Source organism: Protopterus annectens, chromosome 10.part0 (genome assembly GCF_019279795.1).
Source record: "Protopterus annectens isolate FY-2018-M chromosome 10.part0, PAN1.0, whole genome shotgun sequence".
Classification (NCBI taxonomy): Eukaryota; Metazoa; Chordata; order Ceratodontiformes; family Protopteridae; genus Protopterus; species Protopterus annectens.
Window position 1 is genome coordinate 1,011,903,816 of NC_056744.1, and position 23,133 is coordinate 1,011,926,948.

The window sequence follows — 23,133 nt, forward strand, 5'->3', positions numbered from 1 at the left end:
AAAAAGAAAATGCAGTCCTGTCTCCAGCTGCACATCTCCATTCCCCGTAGTTACTTGCACAGTACAGATGGCAGAGCAATCATTTCTGATATGCAGTAAAGAAATGGGCACATAAAAGAAGCACATTTATTTAGTGTTGACCCAGTTCAACTTATTAATGTATTACACTTTACTGAGTGCTGCTTCAAAGGAAAGTATATTAGAACACTTTAGTCATTTATTTTGCAGCATATCAAAGACAAAAAAAATGCATTTCCTTTTCCACAGACTTTGGAGCTGCATTCATTAAGGTACCACAATGTGTACATGGAGGTGTACATACTGTGGCACCTTTTTGCTATTCAGCAAGCATCATTATGTGGTGCTGCACAGTCCTCCTAGAACCACCTTCAGACAGTCATCTACATGGCCAAGCAATTCAGGAAAGTCTTCTGCCATGTAGATCAACTTGGCCATCCTCACAATGTCGCAGTTGCAAACATGGTCAAAATACCGAGTTCTACCACTGAACATTAATGTGGTGGTGGGGAACCACTAGACACCAGGACTTACTTTAAAAGTACTATAACATCACCAACATCACAATGGGGATCAGGGAACCTCAAGACAGAACGGATTAATGTTCAAAGTGCTGTACCAGCATCAATGTTACTACGTGGACCAGGGTAGGGATCCACTAGACACCAGGGTAAACTCCATAAAGTACGGTAAGGCACAGAATAGTATAATGGTTATGGGGGTGAAGGAATCACCAGAAACAATCTAAAGTGCCATAATGGCATCAACCACAGTGCAGAGATGAATTGAACCACTGGACAGCAGGGCTTACTTTAAGTATTGTGATGGCAACAGTGTTATGACTGGGATCGGGGTGTGGGGGAAGCTGTACACCACCAGGGGATACTCTGTAAAGTGCACAAGGCACACATATCATAATGGGGGATTGGGGTGTGGCATGGAGGATATACTAGACAATGGGGATTATTCTATAAAGTGACGTACTGCCACCAACAATGGAGGGAGGATCTGGGGTAGGCGATACACTAGACCACTAAGGACTCATAGATACATGACATAATGACAGTAAAGTATTATGGGTGTGGGAAAAACACAGTAGTGTAGTATGGATGGGTACAGGAACTGTGGTGTGTGTATGTGCGTGTTTGTGCACACGCAAATGTGCGTACATGCTTGTGTGTGTGTGTGTGTGTGTTCAGATTTGTGTGTGTGTGTGTGTGTGTGTGTGTGTGTGTGTGTGTGTGTGTGTGTGTGTGTGTGTGTGACAGAGAGAGAGTGACAGGGAGGGAATGCCACTGCCTACATGAGCAGCATATTACAACCACAATATGCAGATCAGCCTTGATCTGCACATCATGGTAGTAAATATGATTCAGGAAACATGCAGATTAGCAGATAATGAGGTCTTTCCAGTCACAGGTAGCATGTTCTGTACTGCAAATTGGCAGGTTGTGCTGGAAGAGCCTTTCCTGCACAAGCCGTACGACTTGTGCTAGGAGCTTTAATGAGTTCACAAGTATGTGTTATACTCCAAGCACGGTTTGAAAACTACAGAAAGTTTTCGTATGGACTTACCTGATAGTTACACCTTTCTTTAGGTGCAAACGTATCCAGTGAGGTTTTTCACAACTATCACTTTGCCAGTAAGTATCAGTAGAGCCATCTGTCAAGTACTCACTGTATAATTTATCCTAAGAAAGAAAATGACATGCAGGTAATTCATTTCAATCTTTCATTGCTTAGATAAGAATATTTACTACACAAGATGCCAAGATAAAAAAAAGAAATTACAACTGAAAGAATGATATGCTGCAATAAGGCTTAAGTTTTTATTGATCTGTAAGTGTTTGGGTGCAACTGTTCAGCAAAAAACATTAATTTAAATGACGTCATTGAATGTAACCTGCTGAATCAGCACTTAAGCAAATGCATAACTAGAAAAAAACAGAGGAGAGAACAGCCCCCATCATTGCTACACAGGGAGCAGTTCCTTGTACTACTCTTACTAATGGCATTCATTTTCTAGACCTCTACATCATGGCAAAATCAAAAATGGCTAGTTCCCCGACATAGGGTCTCTGAAGAAATGCACTATTCAGCATATTACAAACAATGGACTGAGAACTGCATAACTGTTACTTGCAAGTGATCTAAAAGCACCTACAAAGTTAAAGATCGCTTTCATACTGGAGTGCTGTATCTGACTTTTTCACTGGTGTTAGTGTTACTCACACTTTTCTTTTCATTATAACTGGCCGGCAACATAGCACAGCGGTGAGAAGAGGCAGAAGAAGGAAGTGAGCAGGACAGAAGGACAGAAAGAGGTAGGGAATATGACAGAAAAGTAAGAGAGGAGGACAGTAGGGTCACAAGAGTAAGATTTAAGAATCTGGAAAACTCAGATGATGCCAAAAGTAAGGGTGGTGATAATGAGGATGAGGAGACAGGAAGTGAATGACTATAGCTGAAGGACCAGGATGATAAATTATGGGATGTTACAGAAGCAGGGTACCAGGAAGAGTACAAGTGTAGCAGAAGCAGAAAGAAGCCGCTGACAATTTATGTAGGTCATAGTATGAAGGTATTAAACATTAGAAAAGCATGTGGCTGACGCACATTATACATTTAAGGGGAAAAAAACTGCACTGATGTAAGATAAGATCACATGATAAATGCAGTAATATTGTAGTCAGCACAGAAGATATGGGGGTAGTTAAGCAGCATAATGACACATATTAAGAAAAGAATGCTTAAGTGAATGAGTATAGATGGACTTAATAAGGTATCTGAAATCAGACTTTTCTTCTGCTTGCAAAATTAATAATATAATGCTGTCATCTTACTGAAAGGTTATGGAGGAGATTACACACCTGAAAAAATATCTGTGATATTGCTTGGCTATTTTTGTCTTGTCCTAGCAGAAGTGTTCTTTTATAACACGTATTCCACAGTAGGCGTTGGAGGTTATGGTGCTAAAATGATGCCTGCATAGGACCACTGCATTTCAGTGAATCACGCTGAATCACAAATCATTGAAAAAAATCATTAAAAACTCATTTAATTTAATCACAAGTTGAAAACTGTTGATGTTCTTTAATAGGAAAAAAAAGCTTTGCAAAATGTATACCTGTCTATCTGTGTGTGTGTGTGTGTGTGTGTGTGTGTGTGTGTGTGTGTGTGTGTGTGTGTGTGTGTATATATATATATATATATATATATATATATATATATATATATATATATATTTGGATGATCACTAAACAGGTAATTGTTGTTACCTGTACCAGTATAGAGATTAACTATGTGTACTCCATTGTCTTTTTTCTGCTGCTCTGTAACTGTAGAGTTAGAAGATTTAAGGGGAGGGACGCAGGAGGCATGTATCCTGGGGAAAAAAATCTTATTCAGGTACAAAGTTACTTTTGCTCCATATGATGTTGTCTATGAAAAACAAAATACATTTTCAATGAAATGTGTTTAACAAACTTTTCAATAATTTGTCATTCAGTGAAAAGACATATAAGGTTGTAAGGTGTGTGTGTGTGTCTATATATATATATATATATATGGACACACACACACTTTACACACACACACACACACACACACACACACACACACACATATATATATATATATAGGGCGGCCACAGTGGTGCAGCGGTTAGCATTGCCGCCTCACAGCAAGAGGTACTCCGGTTCGATCCTCGGCTGGGGTGCCTTCTGTGCGGAGTCTGCATGTCCTCCCTGTGGTTGCGTGGGTTTCCTCTTGGTGCTCCGGTTTCCTCCCACATCCCAAAGATATGCTGTAGGTGGACTGGACACTCTAAATTAGCCCTAGGTGTGAGGGTGTGTATGTGTGTGCCTTCTGTGGAAGGTTGGGCACTGGGCTGGCAACATGACACTGTAAAACTCCACTGCTAATCATGAGCGGACAGGGGTTCCGCTGTGGCGACCCCTAACCGGGAAAAAGCCGAAAGAAGAAGATATATATATATATATATATATATATATATATATATATATATATATATATATATACATAGAGCACTGTGTGGGTCTATATCAGTTTCACGAAAATCCATTTCAGCAAATACCAAAAGAGCGACTCGTAGTAATCTAACCGCGAATAGACCGAACGCACTAAACCACGAAATTTAAAACACCGAACGGTCATAGTCGGCCAACCCCACCACCCACTACATACTACCTACCCAAACAAAATAAATAAACCACATACATACACTAACCAAACCCTACTCCTAACCCTAAAGTAAAGCACCAAAACCCAACTTCTAACACTACACTAAACCCCACATACACAACTATTTATGCACTATTCTTAACCCCTCTCTAACCCTAAGGTCCGTAACTACCGCACACTTTCCCTAAGGGGATATAACCAAACAAAATAAATAATACACATAAATAAATTTAACAAAACCCTACTTCTAACACTACGCTAAACCCCACATACACAACTATCTATGCACTATCCTTAACCTCTCCCTAACCCTAAGGTCCGTAATTACTGCACACTTCCCCTACGGAGATATACCCTAACAAAATAAATAAAACACATAAATACATTTAACAAAACCCTACTTCTAACACTACACTAAATCTTACATAACATTACCTATCTATACACTTACCTTAACCCGCACCCTACCCTAAGGTCCATAACTATCGCACACTTACCTTACGGAGCTATACCACAGACTGGCCAACCAAAACACTTCGACATTTTGGATTTCGCTGTTTTGGACATTCAGCATTTATGTAGCTCGTGCAATACCTGTCGATCATTTAGTATTCACAGAAATGGCGTTTCAATAGTCTGATAGGGACCCGCATTGTGTAGAGTACTGTAAGACAAATGAAAAATATATAACCTTTTCCCGATTGTAGTGCAATCCTGGAGTTAGTATGTATAGTTGGGGAGTATGGGGGGCACACCCCCCACATTGGGGGTGGGGAGGGTGTAACCCCCCTTAAGTTTGAGTGCATATTGTCTTCTGGAGAGAGTTAGTCATTGGTGTTGTAACTATGCACGTCTACTGTTTAAAATGTATTGCTTAGAAGTTTTGGGTAAAACAGAATATAAAACAAACAAGGTGGGAGGTTTCATCCCCCACACCCCCCAATGTGGGGGGATGTGCTCCCCCCTAACTATATATACTAACTCCAGGATCGCACTACAGTGGGAAAAGCGCAATACACACACACACACACACACACACACACACACACACACACACACACACACACACATACACACACAACTTAAAAGGGAAATTTAAAAGTTTTAGTCTAATGGGATGTCACTAAGTTCAAAGAAATTGGTCTCGTACTATTAGGCATTCAGATGTACTGTATAATAACTGGCTTGCTAAAAACTACTGGAATTGAAGGTTGAGGCATTTATAATAATTCGATTAGTAAGGAGAATATTTACTGTAGCAAAATGAATAATATCTGCATGCATTGTGTAAAAGTGGATTTGAAAAATCTTTTGATTTGGTTGAATAGGACTATGAAGTACAAGGAAATGCTAGTTAATGCAAGTAAAAATGCTGGAGAGATACAAAAACACTGTATATCCTTATTCAGTTGGTTTTTGCAGTAAGCTAAGGCAGCTACGGTGGAAGGGTTTCATGGTCACAAGTTAAACAGTGTTTAATAGACAGATATTATAAAAGGAACAATGTAGAAGGAAATATGGTGACAGATAGTAATCATTTTCAGCAAGTGGAAAACAATTATGCATGTTTTACAGTACAGGTTCAAAATAGCCAACAGCAATATGTTAAACAAACAGCATAACAAGTTCTGGATGAAATTTCTAAATTTGTGTTTTTAATGAGCTCTTTTTACGTTGTCGCCTCACAGTAAGACGTTTTCCTGTTCAATTCTCAGCTAGAATGTCTTCTGTGTGGAGACATGCATGAATGAGCATACCTTCATTGAAGGTTGTGCGTCAGGGCCGGCAACTCGGCACGTAAAAATCTACTGCCAATCATTAGCGGATCAGAGTTCCGCTGTGGCGACCCCTAACCGGGAAAAGACGAAAGACACATCAACAACAACATGAATGATAATAGAATCCCATAATAAAGATTCTTATTTTATAAATTTCAAGAAATGATTGTGTGAAGTTCTAATAAAAATCTTCTGAACTTCTATTACTTGAGGTGATCTGCAACTATGGAAATCAACTTTGTGAAACTGGTAATAACTGGCTCTTAAGTGGAAGTGAAGGAACCTTCTGGAGCAATTGACCATCTTTACATTGAAGTAAGCATTCAAAATATCCAAACAGTATATCCAATTTCCTCTTCACTAACATTAGAGGAGTGACCGATGGCTGATCATGTAGAAAAACTCCATGAGGATAAAGTGATTTTGGACACTAAAGACCTCAAGTCTGTGTCATCATCTTCTTTGGAACTAACAACAACCATCTTTAATTATGCTAAAAGTGTCAGAAACAGTGCCCAGCACTGTAGAAAACTAACAGTAAACGATATGGCAAAACAAGTCCTGCTGACTGTAAAGCTGTGCCCAACCACAAACCAAGTCATATGAACAAAAATGTAGAACACAGCACCACAGCAAACCAATAAAATGCAGATGGCAAAGAGCAGTGTAAAATCCAAATAAACTTTTATTCGAACACAGGTGAGCACTTTCACAATAAAATCGCTTCTATAGACCATACAAAAAATCAGCAGCATCTCAAATATTTAAAATGCAATTAATTAAATATCTACCAATAAAAAACATTCAAGTACAATAGCCATAAAATTTAAAGGTACAGCTTTCTTTTAAGACAGAACTAATGTCACAGAAGGGAAATAATTAAGATGGATTCTTAAACTATCAGCACATAGAGGTGCAGGTTTGAATGAATCAGTGCCTCTTAAGCCAGTTCTAAAAGAAAGAAAGCTTTTTAAATATGTATAATGCTATGTGTGTTTTTATGGCAATAGCCTTTTATGGTTTCTGTCTAACACCACCTGTAGCAACCCAAACTTTCAAACTGTTTTGAATATCTAGAGAGCATCTCCTATCAGAAGTGCAAGACCTGAACGTGTGAGTCTTGACACTTCAGAAATTAAAGTGCAGTTCAATGAAATAATACCATATAATGAAATTCACTGCTATATCTTTACATCATTTTCATGGGAAAATATCCCCTGCCTCCTGCTACTTATAGACACAAATCACACACATGTGTGTATATATATATATATATATATATATATAGAGAGAGAGAGAGAGAGAGAGAGTGAGAAGTAGATGGATATGTTTTGTCAAGTTGCCATTTCATCACTGTGGGAATATGGATTTTGGTTGTGTTTGCTAAATTTATTGTTTTGCTTGAGGGCATGTGATTTTGGTATGGATTTTACTTTTATGTTTAATTATTGCTGCTTTTTTGAGGGGGTGGATTGCCTGTATGTGCAATCACACAGAAGTGTCGGTAAGGGTGAGTTGTCCTTCCCTGCAATGTTGTGCACTCTCAGAGTTGATATATATAAGTAGTGTGCCCATTGCAAAAATGCTTTTTTCGTTTGCTTTTGTTTTTCAATGCACTGGGAGTCAATATGTTTTTTCTTCAGTTAACTCTTGATTTTTTGTCTTTCATTTACTGGACATAAACTCATAAAGAAATATAGATGGATCTACTTCACAACACTGATGTTTCAGAAGTCAAACTTCATATGAGCAAAATTCTGAAATACTGAAAAATACAGAAACAGCAACAATTGTGCTTTTGAAGGGATGCAAGCCCCCCTGTACCTGTCGCACATCCTGCTAATTATATATTCTAACTCTGAGATCACATTATAGGGAAGAAAGAGTCAATTCTCAGTAGAAACAATTCAATGTTTCATTACATCGATCATATGGTCTCAGCCATATGATGTTCATAGGTTCATTGATGTTTACTAGGCTAATGAACACAGTGGCCTTTTAAAGCCCAGCCATGCATCCCAAATCTCTGATAAGTTCTGATACCCTTGATAAGTGTAAGCATGGGCCTGGGAGATGAACTATTTACAGGTTACCCATTTGCATTAGAGATATAGGTGCAAAACCAGGAATGAATTTCTGGTTTCCCATCTAGTTGTCCAAATTGCACTTGAATTGGGTTAGGGAGGAACTCTGCTTCACATGGATGGGGAGCCTGTTCCATATATCTGGTAGTCTCTGGGATACATACCTATCTCTCCAGCAGGTCCTATTTCTATCACAGGCAAGGTTTAAGTCTTTAGAACGGGTAATTCTGCTACAGTTTGTTTTGTGGTTGTGCAGGAGATCCATCAGAGAGGGGTCTGACAATGCTCTGTATGTCAGGCATAGATCTACCCTCAAAAGCCTGTAGGAGACAGAATACAAGGATAGGGCCTTGAGGCGGTCTGCATAGAACATAGTACTTTTGCCCTTTATTCATTTAGTGAAGAACCTCTGTGGACATTCCAATTGTTGGATATGCCTGGTTAGGTACATACCAAAGGGTGTGTGACACCTGTGCCTGACCCAGCAATCAAGGAGCCACAATCCTCACCACAAACACCAGTGAGGGGCGTCCATTAAGGGAAAGGATAATAAATACACACACAGTAAAGTACAAATTCCCTTAAGAGCATACAGAGATCACAGTCAGTCTGGGGCTGGTTTTTCCCTTTCTCTCCAGGTCCCCAATAAGACTCCCCACTGTCACAGCTATAGGGTCCAGATCTCAGCCTAGTGGGCAAGCTAAAACCTTCAGCACCCTGTCTGTCCAACTAGTGCTTTGTGTCCCTGCCCAAGTAGCTGACACACACATACACACACACACACTTTGAGATAAGAGTTTACACAACCACACAGACACTCCTGGGGAAGGCTGGCACAGGTTCTCGAGCTGTGCCCATTTTCTGTCCGGTCTAAAAGGTAGTACCAGCTGCCACCACCCACTAATATCAGCTACTCAAATGCCCTTCGGAAAGGGTGTCCAATTATTACTGTGCAATATTATTATCCAAATGGTAAGTGTGACTGAACAGTCAAGGCTTATTAGAGTGACTTGGTACAGTATCACTATATATATGCAATGTACTCTTAGAGCTTAAATTATCTCTACACAAAACAGCCACAGTTGAAAGGTTTAAAAATATTTAATAATAAATAATAAAAACACAAGGCAATACTTCTAACTACTCAGTGCTAGTCAAGAGTTCAGAAGTCACAGAGAAATACTTAAAATAATATGGTAGAAAAGTTCTGACATCACAGAAAACATACTAATCTAATCCTCCTATTTCCTAGCTATATCTAAGAGAAAACACAGTTCTAGATAACTTACATAAAGAGCAAGACAGTGCTGGTGACGTTGGATGTTCTCAGGAAAAATGCTCAGAGCTCTCTGATTCTCTCTCTTTAAATTGATAACACAGAGCTGCTTCACATGACACCATTATTCACAGTTCACTGGTGTCCTCAGGCTAATAGAAACTACATTTATATTCTTTACACCTGGCCAGAAACCAGAGCAATAAAGGACATTTATACATGCAAATTCTAGCCATTAACTCTGGCTTCAAAACAACAGGCAGAATTCCTTCATCCAGACATATCTGCTCTGAATTTTGATATCAAAGACAGTCATAAAATGCTTGACTTGGCTTTCTTACAGCAGAGTGCACTGTTACATTTTTGCAGTTCAATATCCAATGCAGTCTTTTCACATTTAAGATAACAAGCCTGTGGCTTACATTAATATTTACAAATGACAGCATTATCTACAAAATTCTATCTGACTAGGCTGGCAGCCTAGACCTATCTTCACCCCCCCCCCGAAGAACTAAAGCTAGTTTTTCAAGAGACCTTTGAGAAACGTTGCTTGAGAGGGTTAGGTCTATCTGAGTATACCTTACCCCATTCCATCTGCATTGGCATTGCTAATCCTACTGCAGTGGTACACTGACATATCATATGCTTGCAACCCTAGGCTCCATCTTAGCAACTTGGCATTTTGCTGGCTGGGTCTGTTTAACCATGTTAGGGGGTTGTGATCTGTCACTACAATGAATTTTCTTCCATACAGATAAGGCTAAAGTTTCTGCAGTGCCCACACTATGGCTAGACATTCCTATTCTACAGCTGCACAGCATTCCTCCCTGGGTTAGAGCCTATGACTGAGATAAACCACTGGGTGCTCTTCTCCCTCTGAAGAAATCTGGCTAAGTACAGCCCCCACCCCATGGTTTGAAGCATCCACCTGCACAACAAATTCTTTACTGTAATCTGGACTGGCTAATACAGGGGGTCCTCCCAAAGCTTCTTTAAGCTTCTGGAATGCCTGCTCACATGCTGTGATCCACACTACCTTATCTGGCCTGTTATTCCTTGTCAGGTCTGTGAGGGTAGCAGCTATGGTACTATAATTGGCGACGAACTTTCTGTAGTACCCAACTGTCCCTAAGAATGCCCTCACCTGCTTTTTGGTAACAGCTGCAGGCCATGCCTGAATAGCTTCTACTTTGGCAGGTTCTCACCTGATCTTACCACTCCCCACTCTATGTCCCAGGTAGGAGACCTCTGCCATAACCACCTGACATTTGCTGGGCTTAATGGTCAAACCTGCCCTCTGTAGTCTGCCCAGCACATCCCTGACATGTTGAAGGTGCTCTTGCCAGGAATGGCTGTAGATGGCAATATCATCTAGGTAAGCAAGGGCAAACACTCCTGCTCCTGCTAGGATATGATCTACCAGCCTCTGGAAAGTTGCTGGTGCATTTTTCATCCCAAAGGGCATTTTTGTGAATTCATAAAAGCCAAAAGGAGTCACAAAGGCTGACCACTCTCTAACTCTTGTAGTCAAGGGCACCTGCCAGTAACCCTTGGTAAGATCAGTGGTTGTAAGATACTTAGCCCCATCCAGCTGCTCTAGGGCCTCATCTGTCCTAGGCATGGGATAAACATCTGACTCTGTGTGACTATTTAATTTTCTGTAGTCCACATAGAACCTGGTGCTGCCATCCTTCTTTGGCACCATTTCCACTGGGGAGGCCCAGGGACTGTTGGACTCATGAATCAACCCTAGTTCCAACATCTCCTGTATCTCTTCTCTCAGAGTCTGTTTGACTCTTTCTGGCACCCTATAAGGGTCCTGCCTAATAGGCCTTTGGGGTCCTGAATCCCCCTGGTGTTGCACCAGGTGGGTGCACCCTGGTTTCCCAGTGAACATGTCCCTAAACTCCTGTAACAATGCTCATATTTCTCAAACTTGGGTAGGAGATAGCTGTTGGGATACTGTTACCCCTTTCACTGAGGTGTCAGTCCAAGCCTCACTGAGGAGATCAGTCACCAGATCTCCCTCAGACTCCTCCTGCAATTCACTCCAAATGCTCAGCGCAAGGACCTCCCTGTCATGGTAAGGTTTCATCATGTTAACATGGTACATTTTGTGCCCCTGTCTTTTGCCTAGCAGTTCCACTATGTAGTTAACATCACTTACCTTTCTTACCACCTTGTAGGGTCCCTCCCAAGCTGCTTGCAGCTTGTTGTGTCTGACAGGAATGAGAACCATTACCTGATGCCCCACAGCATACTCTCTAGCAAGAGCATTCCTGTCATACCACACCTTTTTCTGTTGTTGGGCTTCTGCCAGGTTCTCCTGGGCCAAGCCTTTGAGTTCCCTGAGCCTTTTCCTGAGGTTTAGGACATATGACACAACAGACTCCTTGTGAGATTCATACTTACCTTCCCACTCATCATGAATTAAATCTAGAGGTCCCCTCACCCTATGACCATACAGCAAATCAAAGGGTGAAAAACCTGTGGATTCCTGGGGAACCTCTCTGTAAGCAATCAGATAGGGCAAATATTTGTCCCACTCCCTCTTAAACTGGTCTGCAGATGCCTGTAGCATGGACTTGATTGTAGAGTTTAACCTGTCAACAAGACCATTAGTCTGGGGATGGAAGAGGGTAGTCTTCAGGTGCTTCACCCCACAGTACTTCCACAGACAAGCCAGCAGGTCTGACATGAAATTGGCACCTCTGTCAGTCAGTATTTCTTTGGGGAAACCTACTCAGCTGAAAATGTCTAACAAGGCATTTGCCACCTTTTCTATCTCAGTGAAGGACAAAGCCACTGCCTCGGGGTATCTTGTAGCATAATCCACTACCACTAGGATATACTTTTTCTCTGTGGAACTTGGGGTACTCAGAGGCCCCACAGTATCCATAGTTATCTCTGAAATGGCTCCTTAATCACAGGCAAAGGCATCAAATGAGCTCTCACCTTGTCTCCTGCCTTGCATACCTTTTGGCACTGCTCACACATCCTGCAGTACCCTGTTACATCTCTGGAAATTCCAGGCCAATAGAAGTTCTGCATAATATGTCTCTTGGTACGTTTTATGCCCATATGACCTACAAAGAGAATATCATGGACTATGGCTAGAAGTGCCAGATGGTAGGCTCTAGGCATTACCAACTGCTGTACTCATCTTCTAGCTCTCCTTCAAGGGTCCACTCTCTATACAGTAACCCTTTGTCCCAGTATACAGATTCACCCTTCCCTTAAGAATCAGGTGCCTCCCTAGCTACCTGCCTTAGACTTTGCAATGTAGGGTCTGAGAGCTGAGCCTGATTCAAATCTCTCTTTGTAACCCTTCCCAGCTTCCCTTCCACAGGAAGTCTGGCATCCGCTGACAGTGGTGCCTCACTGTCAGCCTGGTTACTACTACTCACCTCTACCTTTGCAGTCAATCTGTCTTCACATGACATCCTTTTTCACACTTCTCCGGTGTTCCCAGACTTACAGAAACTACATTTACATTGTTTACACCTGGTCAGAAACCAGAGCAATAAAGAACATTTATACATGCAAATTCTAGCCATTAACTCTGGCCTCAAATAATAGGCAGAATTCCTTCATCCAGACATATTGGCTCTAAATTTTGACATCAAAGACAGTCATAAAATGCTTGACTTCGCTTTCTTACAGCAGAGTGCACTGTTGTTACATTGTTGCAGTTCAATATCCAATGCAGTCTTTTCACATTTAAGAGAACAAACTTGTGGCTTGCATTAATATTTACAAGTGACAGAATTATCTACAAAATTATATCTGGCTATGCTGGCAACCTTCACCTATCTTCACAGGGTGCATTGTACTTAATGATAGGTCTGATGAATGCCGAATACAGTGGAACAATGACTTCCTTGGACTTAGATGCCATACCTTTGTTTATAAGTTGTGCAACATAAAATGATTTCCTCACCACTGTAGACACGTGATGATCAAAGGCTAGATTAGTATCTATGTGTATCACTAAGTCCCTGACTATTGGGTCAGCTCTAAGGGGTGTGTTATCAATATGATTGTTACCAGTGATGGATGACTTCCCAAAGGATACTATTATGCATTTCTTGGCATTTAGTTTTAGTCCATGGCTTTGACACCCAGTTATTTGTCTGTGTCATCCCCTCCTGGAGAACATTTGTCTCAGTGTGAGATTCAATGACAGCTTCTAATTTGCAATCATCTGCAAATTTAGTCAGCCAGAGACCACTGACATTGGTCTTGACTTCTGAGAAGTAAATGCCAAAAAGTAGCAGTCCAAGGACTCCACTTGTGACTGGCCTTTTTGTAGAGGTGGACTCCCCAATTTGAACTTCCGGGTCCTGTCTGTGAGCCAGTTGGCTATCCACCGGGTGACATACAGGTTTGTTCCTAACCTCTTGAGTTTGTCAACAATGCCCAAGTGGGGTATTGTGTCAAATGCCTTGGCCAGGTCAAGGTAGGTAGTGTGAACAATTTTGCCCTCATCCATTGCTTTGGTGACATTCTCAAAGAAGTCCACCAGCTTGAGTATGCATGATCTGCCCTTGACAAAAAACAGTGTCTGGAGGTTTACTATATCTCTACCGATCACCTCCATGATAATTCTTTCCATGGCTTTACATTATAAGACTAGTGAGACTTATGGGTCTGTAGTTTCCAGGGTGTGTAGATGGCCCACCTTTGTGCAGAGGGATGGCCGCTGCCTTTCTCCATTCATGAGGCACAAAGCCTTTTTGAAGGCTACAGTTAAATAGTAATTCCAGATCCAGAGGCCCTGGTAGGTCATGTTTCATGCTATTTAGAAAGCATCCTGGGATATTGTCTGGGCCCATTGATGCAGTATTCTTGGTCTTAGAGAGAGCATTAAGGACCTGTTCCCTAGTGATAGTAGGGGTAGTTATATGTGATGATATTTCCTGAGGTAAGGCTGAGGGGCAGAGAGTAGTAAATTGGAGCTGAATTTATCAGCCAGGAGGTTTGCTATATCTTCTGACTCAGTATAGGTGGCTCCATCAACACTGAGCTCTGCAGACAACTGTGCATTGCTTTTGAGGTTGCGGACTTAGATAAATAATTCCTTGTGGTTGTCCTTGGTCTGGGAGGCCAGATTTATCTCACATTTGGCTTTAGTAGACTTTATTTGTCCTCTGAGTTGTTTGTTTAACTTGATGAGAGTGCTTTTATCCTAATGGGTACTGCACCTCCTAATTGTTGCCATTATTTTCTTCCTCCTGTTATGCATCTGATTGATTTTGTGATTCCACCAGAGTGGCTTGTTTTTTGAATTAGTTCTATACTTCTTCCTGGTGAGTACAGCTGCCTCTATGCAGCGCTTAACATGCTTGTACAGGGTTTCTGTGAACAGTTCTGCATAGGCAGAAGCATTCTCAGGGTTTATAGGGGCTTAAAGTTTTGCCAGGTTCTCACTTAATAGCAGGAGGTTAGCCTTAGAATAGTTCCTGAATATTCCTGGTTGAGCTGGGTTTGATGTTCTGAAATCTAAGGGGTCCAATATGTACATATATGTGTATACATCTATATCTAATATATATATATATATATATATATATATATATATATATATATATATATATATATATATATATATATATATCTATATATATATAAACACACACACACACACACACACACACACACACACACACACACACACACACACACACACACACACACACACACACACACACACACACACACACACACACACACACATTTATATGAGAATCTACTTAGAAAAATCAACTCCACAAAAAGTCAATGTGGCTAAAGTCAACATACTAACATCAACAAACAAATGTTGACAAGCTTTTGTGCACACTGATAGGTATAACTTCGAAGCATGCACATTTTAAAATATATTTTTTACAGGGGCCACCTCCTGCCATGGGGGCTGTGCCCTCCCTGTAATTATTTTTTCCAACTCTGAGATTGCACAATCTCAGAAAAATGACATATTCCCCAATTCCGGGGATTGTCGATCTTGTATACCTGTTGATTATGTGTTTTGTTGATCAATGCTAGGTCAACATTAGACAGTTTTGCTTATTCTGAGCAATCCTCTCTCTCTCTCTCTCTATATATATATATATATATATATATATATATATATATATATATATATATATATATATATACATATATATACATATATCTATATATATATGTATATATATATATATATATACACACATACATAGGTTCATAGGTAGGTACTAGGCTATCGGCCCAAGGGCCTACATAAGCCTAGCCAGCAAGGTACCATAGCTTACTCCACCCAAGAAAGTTATTTTCCTTTGCCACTGTCCAGCAGAGACACAGAAGTGATCCCGGGGTGTATTTTCTATTTCCCATCCACTCATCAAGATTTTTCTTGAAGAGTGCTAATGAATAATTTTGCTTGACATAGATGGGTAGCTTGTTCCAGAGTATAGGAAGTCTCTGGGACAGGAATCTATCCCTCCAGCATGTCCTGTTTATAGTGGTGACAAGGTTTAGGTCCCTAGAGCGTGTAGCTCGGAGGGATTGGGATTTCTTTAGGTGTAGCATGTCCAACAGCTCTGGGTTTGACATAGCTTTATATGTTAGGCACCTCGGAGTAGGCGATATGCTACAGAGTAAAGCTGGAGTTTTTTGAGGCAGTCAGTGTAGAGTATTTGTTTGAGGACAGTAATCCTCTTTGTGAGGTACATCTGTGGCCTTTCCAGCTGCTGCAAGATGTCTTGTGAGGTACATTCCAAAAGGGGCATTGTATTCTATAATGGGTCTAATGAGTGACGAGTAGAGGGGAACAATGACCTCTTTTTTCCTGGATGAGAACCCTTTTATGATGAGGTGTGCCACGTAGAAGGACGTGACTATCAAAGGAGAGACTACTTTCTACCTGGGTCCCAAGGTCTATTATCATGCATCCGGTGTTAAGTAGATTGCTGCCTATGTGGTAGTTCATGGGTACAGAGTTTTTACCAAAGGGGATGACACTGCACTTTTTGGCATTCAACTTGAGGCCATGGCTCTGACACCAGGCATCTGTCTCAGTGAGGCCCTTCTGTAGGATGTCCACATCATTTGGGGACTTGACTATGGCTCCTAGTTTGCAGTCATCTGCGAACTTCATCAGCCAGAGGCCTTCTGTGTTAGCCTGTACTTCAGATAAGTAGATACCAAACAGGAGAGGTCCCAGGACGGAACCCCATGGCACTCCACTTGTCACTGCCTTGAGGTCAGATTTGGAGTCTGCAACTTTTACAGTGTGGGTTCTGTCAGTGAGCCAGTTGGCAACCCATCTTGTGACATAGGGATTTATACCTAGTTTAGTCAGTTTAGCTATAATTCCAGAATGGGGGATGGTGTCAAAAGCCTTGGCGAGGTCAAGATAGGCTGTGTGAACCACCTTATCCTCATCTACAGCTTTGGTGACTGCCTCAAAGAAGTCGATCAGGTTCATGAGGCATGTTTTACCTTTCACAAACCTGAACTGGGTGGGATCCAGAGTTTGGAGGTTACCAATGTCTTTGTTTATGAGTTCTATGATGATACGTTCCTTGGCCTTGCAGACCAGGCTCGTCAGGCTACTAGGTCGATAGTTCCCGGGATCAGTGGTGGCTCCCCCTTTGTGGATTGGGATAACTGTTGCTGTGTGCCATTCAGTGGGCACAAAGCCTGATGCGAGGCTATTATTGAACATGGTGCTTAAGTGGGGAGCCAGTTCGTTCTGAAGTTCATGTAAAACGCAGCCTGGGATGTTGTCCGGTCCCATGGATGCTGTGTTTTTGGCTTTAGAGAGTGCAGCTTTTATCTGTGTAGTTGTGATTACAGGGACTCTGCATTCTTCCTGTATAGATATGGGCCCTTTAGGGGGTGAGAGGGGGTAAAGTTAGCACTGAACCGATCTGCCAGGATGTTGGCAATATCAGTTGGTTCTGTAATTTTCATGCCTTTGTGCTGTAACTCAGAGCAGATCTGGGTGTTGCCATCTAGATTCTTGACATAGCTATAGAATGCTTTGTGGTTGTCCTTGGATTTAGTGGCGATTTTGTTTTCGTAGCTAGCTTTGGAGGATCTTATAAGGGATCTCAGCTTCTTACTGAGGCTGACCAGGCAGCTCCTCCACTCATGGGATTTTACTCTCTTTTGCAACAGTTTCTTCCTTCTGTTGTACAGTTTGTTTATGGCAGGGGACCACCAGATTGGCTTCCTTTTTTTGGAGGATAGCGTCTTGGTTCTGTTTGGGATAGCACGATCCATGCACTCGTGTAAGTGCTTATAGAGTGCATTTGTGTAGGATTCAGCAGTTGTAACTGTATTGTCCATCTGCATGGGTGCCATGAAGTTCACCACTTCTGTCTTAAGAAGCATAAAGTTGGCTTTGGAGAAATTTTTTACTGTGGTTTCCTTAATGGGGGATGGGGGCGGGATGTGGATATCAAGGGTGATAAGCTTATGGTCGGATCAGACCAACGAGGAGTTGACTTCAGGTGTGGAATACGGTCACTCATGTTGGTAATGACTAGGTCTAGGATATTGTTGCCCCTGGTGGGGGTGTGGATAAGTTGATCTAGGGAATTGGAGTTTATGAATGCCAGAAAGCATTGAGTTAAGACGTTGGCACACAAGTAGTTTTCCCATTTAATGCTTGGGTAGTTGAAGTCGCCCATTGTTAGGGTGTTTGGTTAAATCCTAATATTTTCCAGTACATCAAGAAAAGAGGAGTGGGAATCCTGTGGCATGGTGGGGGATCTGTAGCAAGCTACAATTTGGATTGCAGTTTTGCCCAGAGTTAGTTGCACTTGGATAACCTCGGATGCATTATGCTGAGCAACTAGCCTGGAGGTGTGGATATCCTTAATGAATATGGACACACCTCTGCCTTTGGTGTTTCGGTCCAGGTTACATAGCCGAAAAGTGTGGTATGAGTTATAGCCTGGTAGTGCAGGGGTGCTCTCTGGAGCCTTGAAGCAGGTCTCAGTCACTGCACAGATATCGATGTTCTCCATTTTAAGGAGTGCCTCGAGTGAGTGCATTTTGAGATTTAGACTTCTAGCATTGAGTAGCATTACCTTCAGTTTTTGTTTGCCTGTTCCTGTTATGGTGGTGAATTTGTTATTTGAACCCTGCCTAAAAAAGGCACTATAAGGGCAGCAAGAGCCTTAGCCAGTATCCGGAATCCCAGGGGCGACAGGTGCAGGCCATCTGTGGCAAAGCATCGTGGTCTGTTGACCATGTCATCCCAAGCAGACAGATACTAGATCCCCTTAGAATGACACCAGAACTTAACCAATTGTTAAAGGCAATCATTTTGTCAGTGTACTGCGGTATCATTCTGGGCAATGGCAGAATGCTACTCAGGGCTAGGGTCATACCTGCCTGGGCTACAAGATCGGAGAGCTCTTCCATGTCTCTTTTCATGTAGTCCAGGGAGGTACGTCTCAAGTCATTCACACTAACATGGACAATGACAGAGTCATATTTGTACTTGGTGTAGAGTGACCTGAGAGTGTAGGTTATGTGGCGGGTCCTGGCAGCTGACAGGCAGCTAACAGTAACCTTCTCCTTGTCTAGCCTGGTGAGTGGGACATCAGTGTGCCTGACTATAGAGTCACCTATGACTAGTGTGTTGGGTACGTTGTTTTGCCTTATTGGCTGTGGTTGAGTGGCGCACTGAGTCTGTGGGCTATGTGTCATTTGGGTTGTGTTGGGGGATGGAGGTTGCTTGCGTTTCTGCTTTGGAGGTCTCTGTTGCTTAGACAGATTATTACTGAGAGCCTCCGCAAATGTTTTTGTGTTACTGTGTGTGGATTTTGGTGGTGTAGATTTAGTGAGACTATGTGATGGGTGTGGTGCAAATGTTTACCTTCTCCTCATGACATATAACTATATTATGCATGCACACTCACACGCGCACACACCCACACACACACACACACACACATATATATATATATATATATATATATATATATATATATATATATATATATGTAAAATAAGTCTTGAGTAGGGGTGGAATACTATGAGGCACAGCAGTGTATATACCCCCACATTCACACTTTTAGTCCTACTACACGAAGGATTGTGGTTAGAATTTCAGCAAGCAGCCATTCTGTACAGAAATAACAGCTAACATCCTTTTGGCATTTATATGATTACTTTTGCCTCATGGTTCCACCTTCCATGAGCTGTCAGAGTTTCTATGTGTACCCCACTACAGCAAAGTCCAATGCAAGAATCTGAGCCTATGTGGGTTGTTAGATAGCATTCCTGTGATGGCTCGTCCCTGAAAAAGACATCATCTGAACTCTTAGTTGATATCAGGGACAAGTTGTAGTATATGAAGATGCTGGCATTACATGTTCCTTAAGTACAACTGGATTGTAATGAAGCTTCAGTAGTAGTAACTGTAACATCTGGAATTAATTCTTTGTGCTCCAGGCAGTTGAGTGACCTGTTAGAATTCTGCTTCTATTGCCATCTAACAGTGCTCAGTGATTGTTATATGGTACAAGTTCCTTTATTGACTGAAAGTTCTTTCTGAATTCTCTTTCAAGATCACTTAGAAGAAAGAACTAACACCACAGTATGATGATCACAGTGATATCCAGTGCCTAGATATACACTGTTCTCTTCCCGCCAAAAATAACCATGCCAGCTGAGTCATGAGATTGTATTATAAATATTTATATCCAAGGAAGGTTACTTCATCCATAGCATGTTTGAGTTAGTCGACAAATGGCACATACAGAATCCAAACGGAAGACATAATTTCCAACACAGACTCTATTCAGTTTCCAGGAATAATAATACTTTATCATGCAAAGATTAATGGCTGTAATGTTGAAGTCGTATTTTTTGCATCTTTCCATAATCCTAACATTTGCTATTTACACTGGTAATATGATGAAGATTAAAAACAATTTTATTAAGTACTTGGATTTTAATGTAAATATTCTACAAGATGCACACTTTATTCTTCATATAAAAATAATTCTCACCAGGCCAGCCTTAAGGTGTAGGGGCATAAAACCCTGCCTGTGGCCCAGATGACCAGAGTTCAGTTAACAGCATGTGCATTTGACTGAGCTGGCAGGGAGAATGGGCTGGCCTATCCTAGAAGGAGTGGAGGTACAACTGTCCACATACTGTAGCATTTCTGTGGAGGAAAGAGGCAGGTCCGTGGCTTAAGGACATGCATGTAGCTCACCAAGCTACAAGTTGGCTGCAGTCTTGATTGACAAGTGCACAAGAGTATACACTTACACAAGAAAACATAGTGGCTTCTAAGGTAATGGGAGGACAGTATGTCTTCCCATCCTGGGAAAGGGGAGGGGAGTAGATTGTGTTATGGTACAAGCAAGGCATTATTCCACCCTCTTGGCTACCTGAATGGTGGCCCCAGATATCTTTGAAAGAAGAGCATCAAGACTTGATACATTGAAACTCAAAACAGTGAGTCCAACACACCAGTTATAATGCCATATACATTCTACCCCTTCTCCCTCATGTGCACACATCTGCAGTGATCTGGAGATAGCAGAATAGTGTGAAACAGCAAAAAAAAGACAATCACTAGTCCATGATCTCCAATACAAAAATGCATTGTGCTACAAAGTACTTTCATAAAAATCCTTAAAATAAAGCCTCAAGTGGCCTAAGAGAGGGGCTGTGTCATACATCTCCAAAAACGTAATACAGAAACGTTCTAATCCCCACTGTACCTCAGTCTCTTTAGAAATATTAACACACATTTTAATGAAACTAATTTGATTAGACAAGACGCAGAGTCAGAATTTTAATGAAAAAAAAATTGAGATATTGTGTGCTTCCATATGTATATACCTGGATCCTATTCAGAAGGCTAATTCAAGGGAAGGTTGAACTTCATATGGTCGAGACCATATGATCAACTTTCCAAAAAGTCGAACTATGGAAAACAAAAATCTAAGTTTTTGCAGGGGGCAAGCCCCCTGCACTATCCCACTCCCCATGCATATTATTTATACCAACTCTGAGATTGCACTATAGTGGGGAAAACAGTAAATGCTCCGATCCCTACTGTACAGTGATCGCCATTGAAAAGCTTCCACATTTTGGAAAGTCAGTCATATGAAGTTTGACTTTCCGTTGAATCGATCTTCTGCATGGGACCCGTATAGCTATATTATGCATGCACACTCACACATATACACACACGTACACAAACACATATATATATATATATATATATATATATATATATATATATATATATATATATATATATACATATATATAAAAACTTTGTGGAAAATAGAAAAGCTTTGACTAAACATATGTACACTTGATGGTGTGGTGTTGACAACAGGTACAAGCTTTACAAGCAGGTAGTCACCTGCAGGTAAACTTTTCTGTATATTAATCCTTAACTGGTAACCTTGGTGTGCATATGTGTGTGTGCATCTGTATGTTTACCTTTAACTCTAGAGGGATTTCTAGGGAGCAATCCCTAGTGTCTTTGACTGGAAGAGGATATCATTGTCAGAGTGAAGCTGCTATCCAGCAAAAGCCCATTGGATGAAGTCTGTTGTACATATGCAGTTTGCCTTGCTTGTCTAGAAAGCTGTTCAGAATCTTCTTCACCTGTGGATTGTTAGTACCCATACTGTGAAGGTGCTAAAGGAAATACTTGTAAGCCTTGGACATTTTGGAGCCAGATTTTACAGGCTCTTTGTATGGACTATTATTTTCCACAAAGCTGTATGCATTGTTTTAGAAACTGCATTTAAGTTTTCTGTTTCTACCCATTCTGACAAAGAAGGCATTGTTTTGTTTATCTCCTTTGTAAATATACCCTTGTTGAATCTTGAAACACTGGTGGCTAGGAATGTTGTGCGACTACTGATGAATAGAAATATGATGCAGTACAGAAATGGGTAGTTTTTGATCCCTCCCAGTAAACGTCTAGAAAATGCTTCAGTTTGTGACACAGAAAGAGGTTAGCAGAGTTCAGTATGCTTTGAAGTAGGGGAGGAAGCTATACACTCCCGGTGACTCAGTGACGGAGAATGAAACTGGAAAAGCCCTGTTATGGTATCAAACCTGTGAATTGTGCAACTACATTTTGTGACTTTACAAAGCAGTACTACTGTGTACTGACTTCTATTTCTGTGTGTGGACAACAAATACTTTGTTTGGTCCTAATATGGAGGAGGTTATTAAAGCTTTAGTGAACAATTCCACTCATACTGGGGACATCTAAAACAGCTAACAGTACCAGTCACTGACTCCAGGATTCCAGAGAAGCCAAGTGTTCAGCCACTGAACACCTTCTGATTAACATACAACAGCAAGTTGCAACACAACAGATACTGTAGTAAATCAGTCATCCAAGATAGAGAGAGCCAGTCCACCACTGGAACAACTGGGTACAGAAGATCAAATTGAGACCTATCTCATGGCTTTTAAGAGGGGTCTCTACCATAACACTGAAACTCATAATGTCGATCTCATTTCACTGAAAAGTGTAGAACTGTATAGAATTATGTAGGATGGTGTCATTTCTTATCATAGGAGTTATTAGGGAAGTGATTTTATCACAGTATTTGAAAATTACAATGGTTAGCATCATGTTGTGCCCCCAGATCTGTAGATGTCCATATTTGCTCTTAAGCACTAAATCACTGTGTGGTGTTTTTTTTTTCCTTTCCTCCATGGTTGTGCAATGATGGAGTTAGTATATATAAGTAAGGGGGTGAGAGGGGCAAAGCCCACCACATGG

At 41.1% G+C, this 23,133-nt stretch overlaps 1 protein-coding gene across 1 annotated transcript in view; it reads right to left on the reverse strand.

The window, feature by feature from the left end:
• LOC122813454 (E3 ubiquitin-protein ligase HECTD3-like) overlaps positions 1-23,133 on the reverse strand; it is a 699,643-nt gene that overhangs the window by 502,587 nt on the left and 173,923 nt on the right. The window contains exon 5 of the mRNA XM_044085769.1: positions 1,594-1,709. Within this exon, the coding sequence (XP_043941704.1) occupies positions 1,594-1,709 (116 nt within the window). The remainder of the gene's footprint in view (positions 1-1,593; positions 1,710-23,133) is intronic.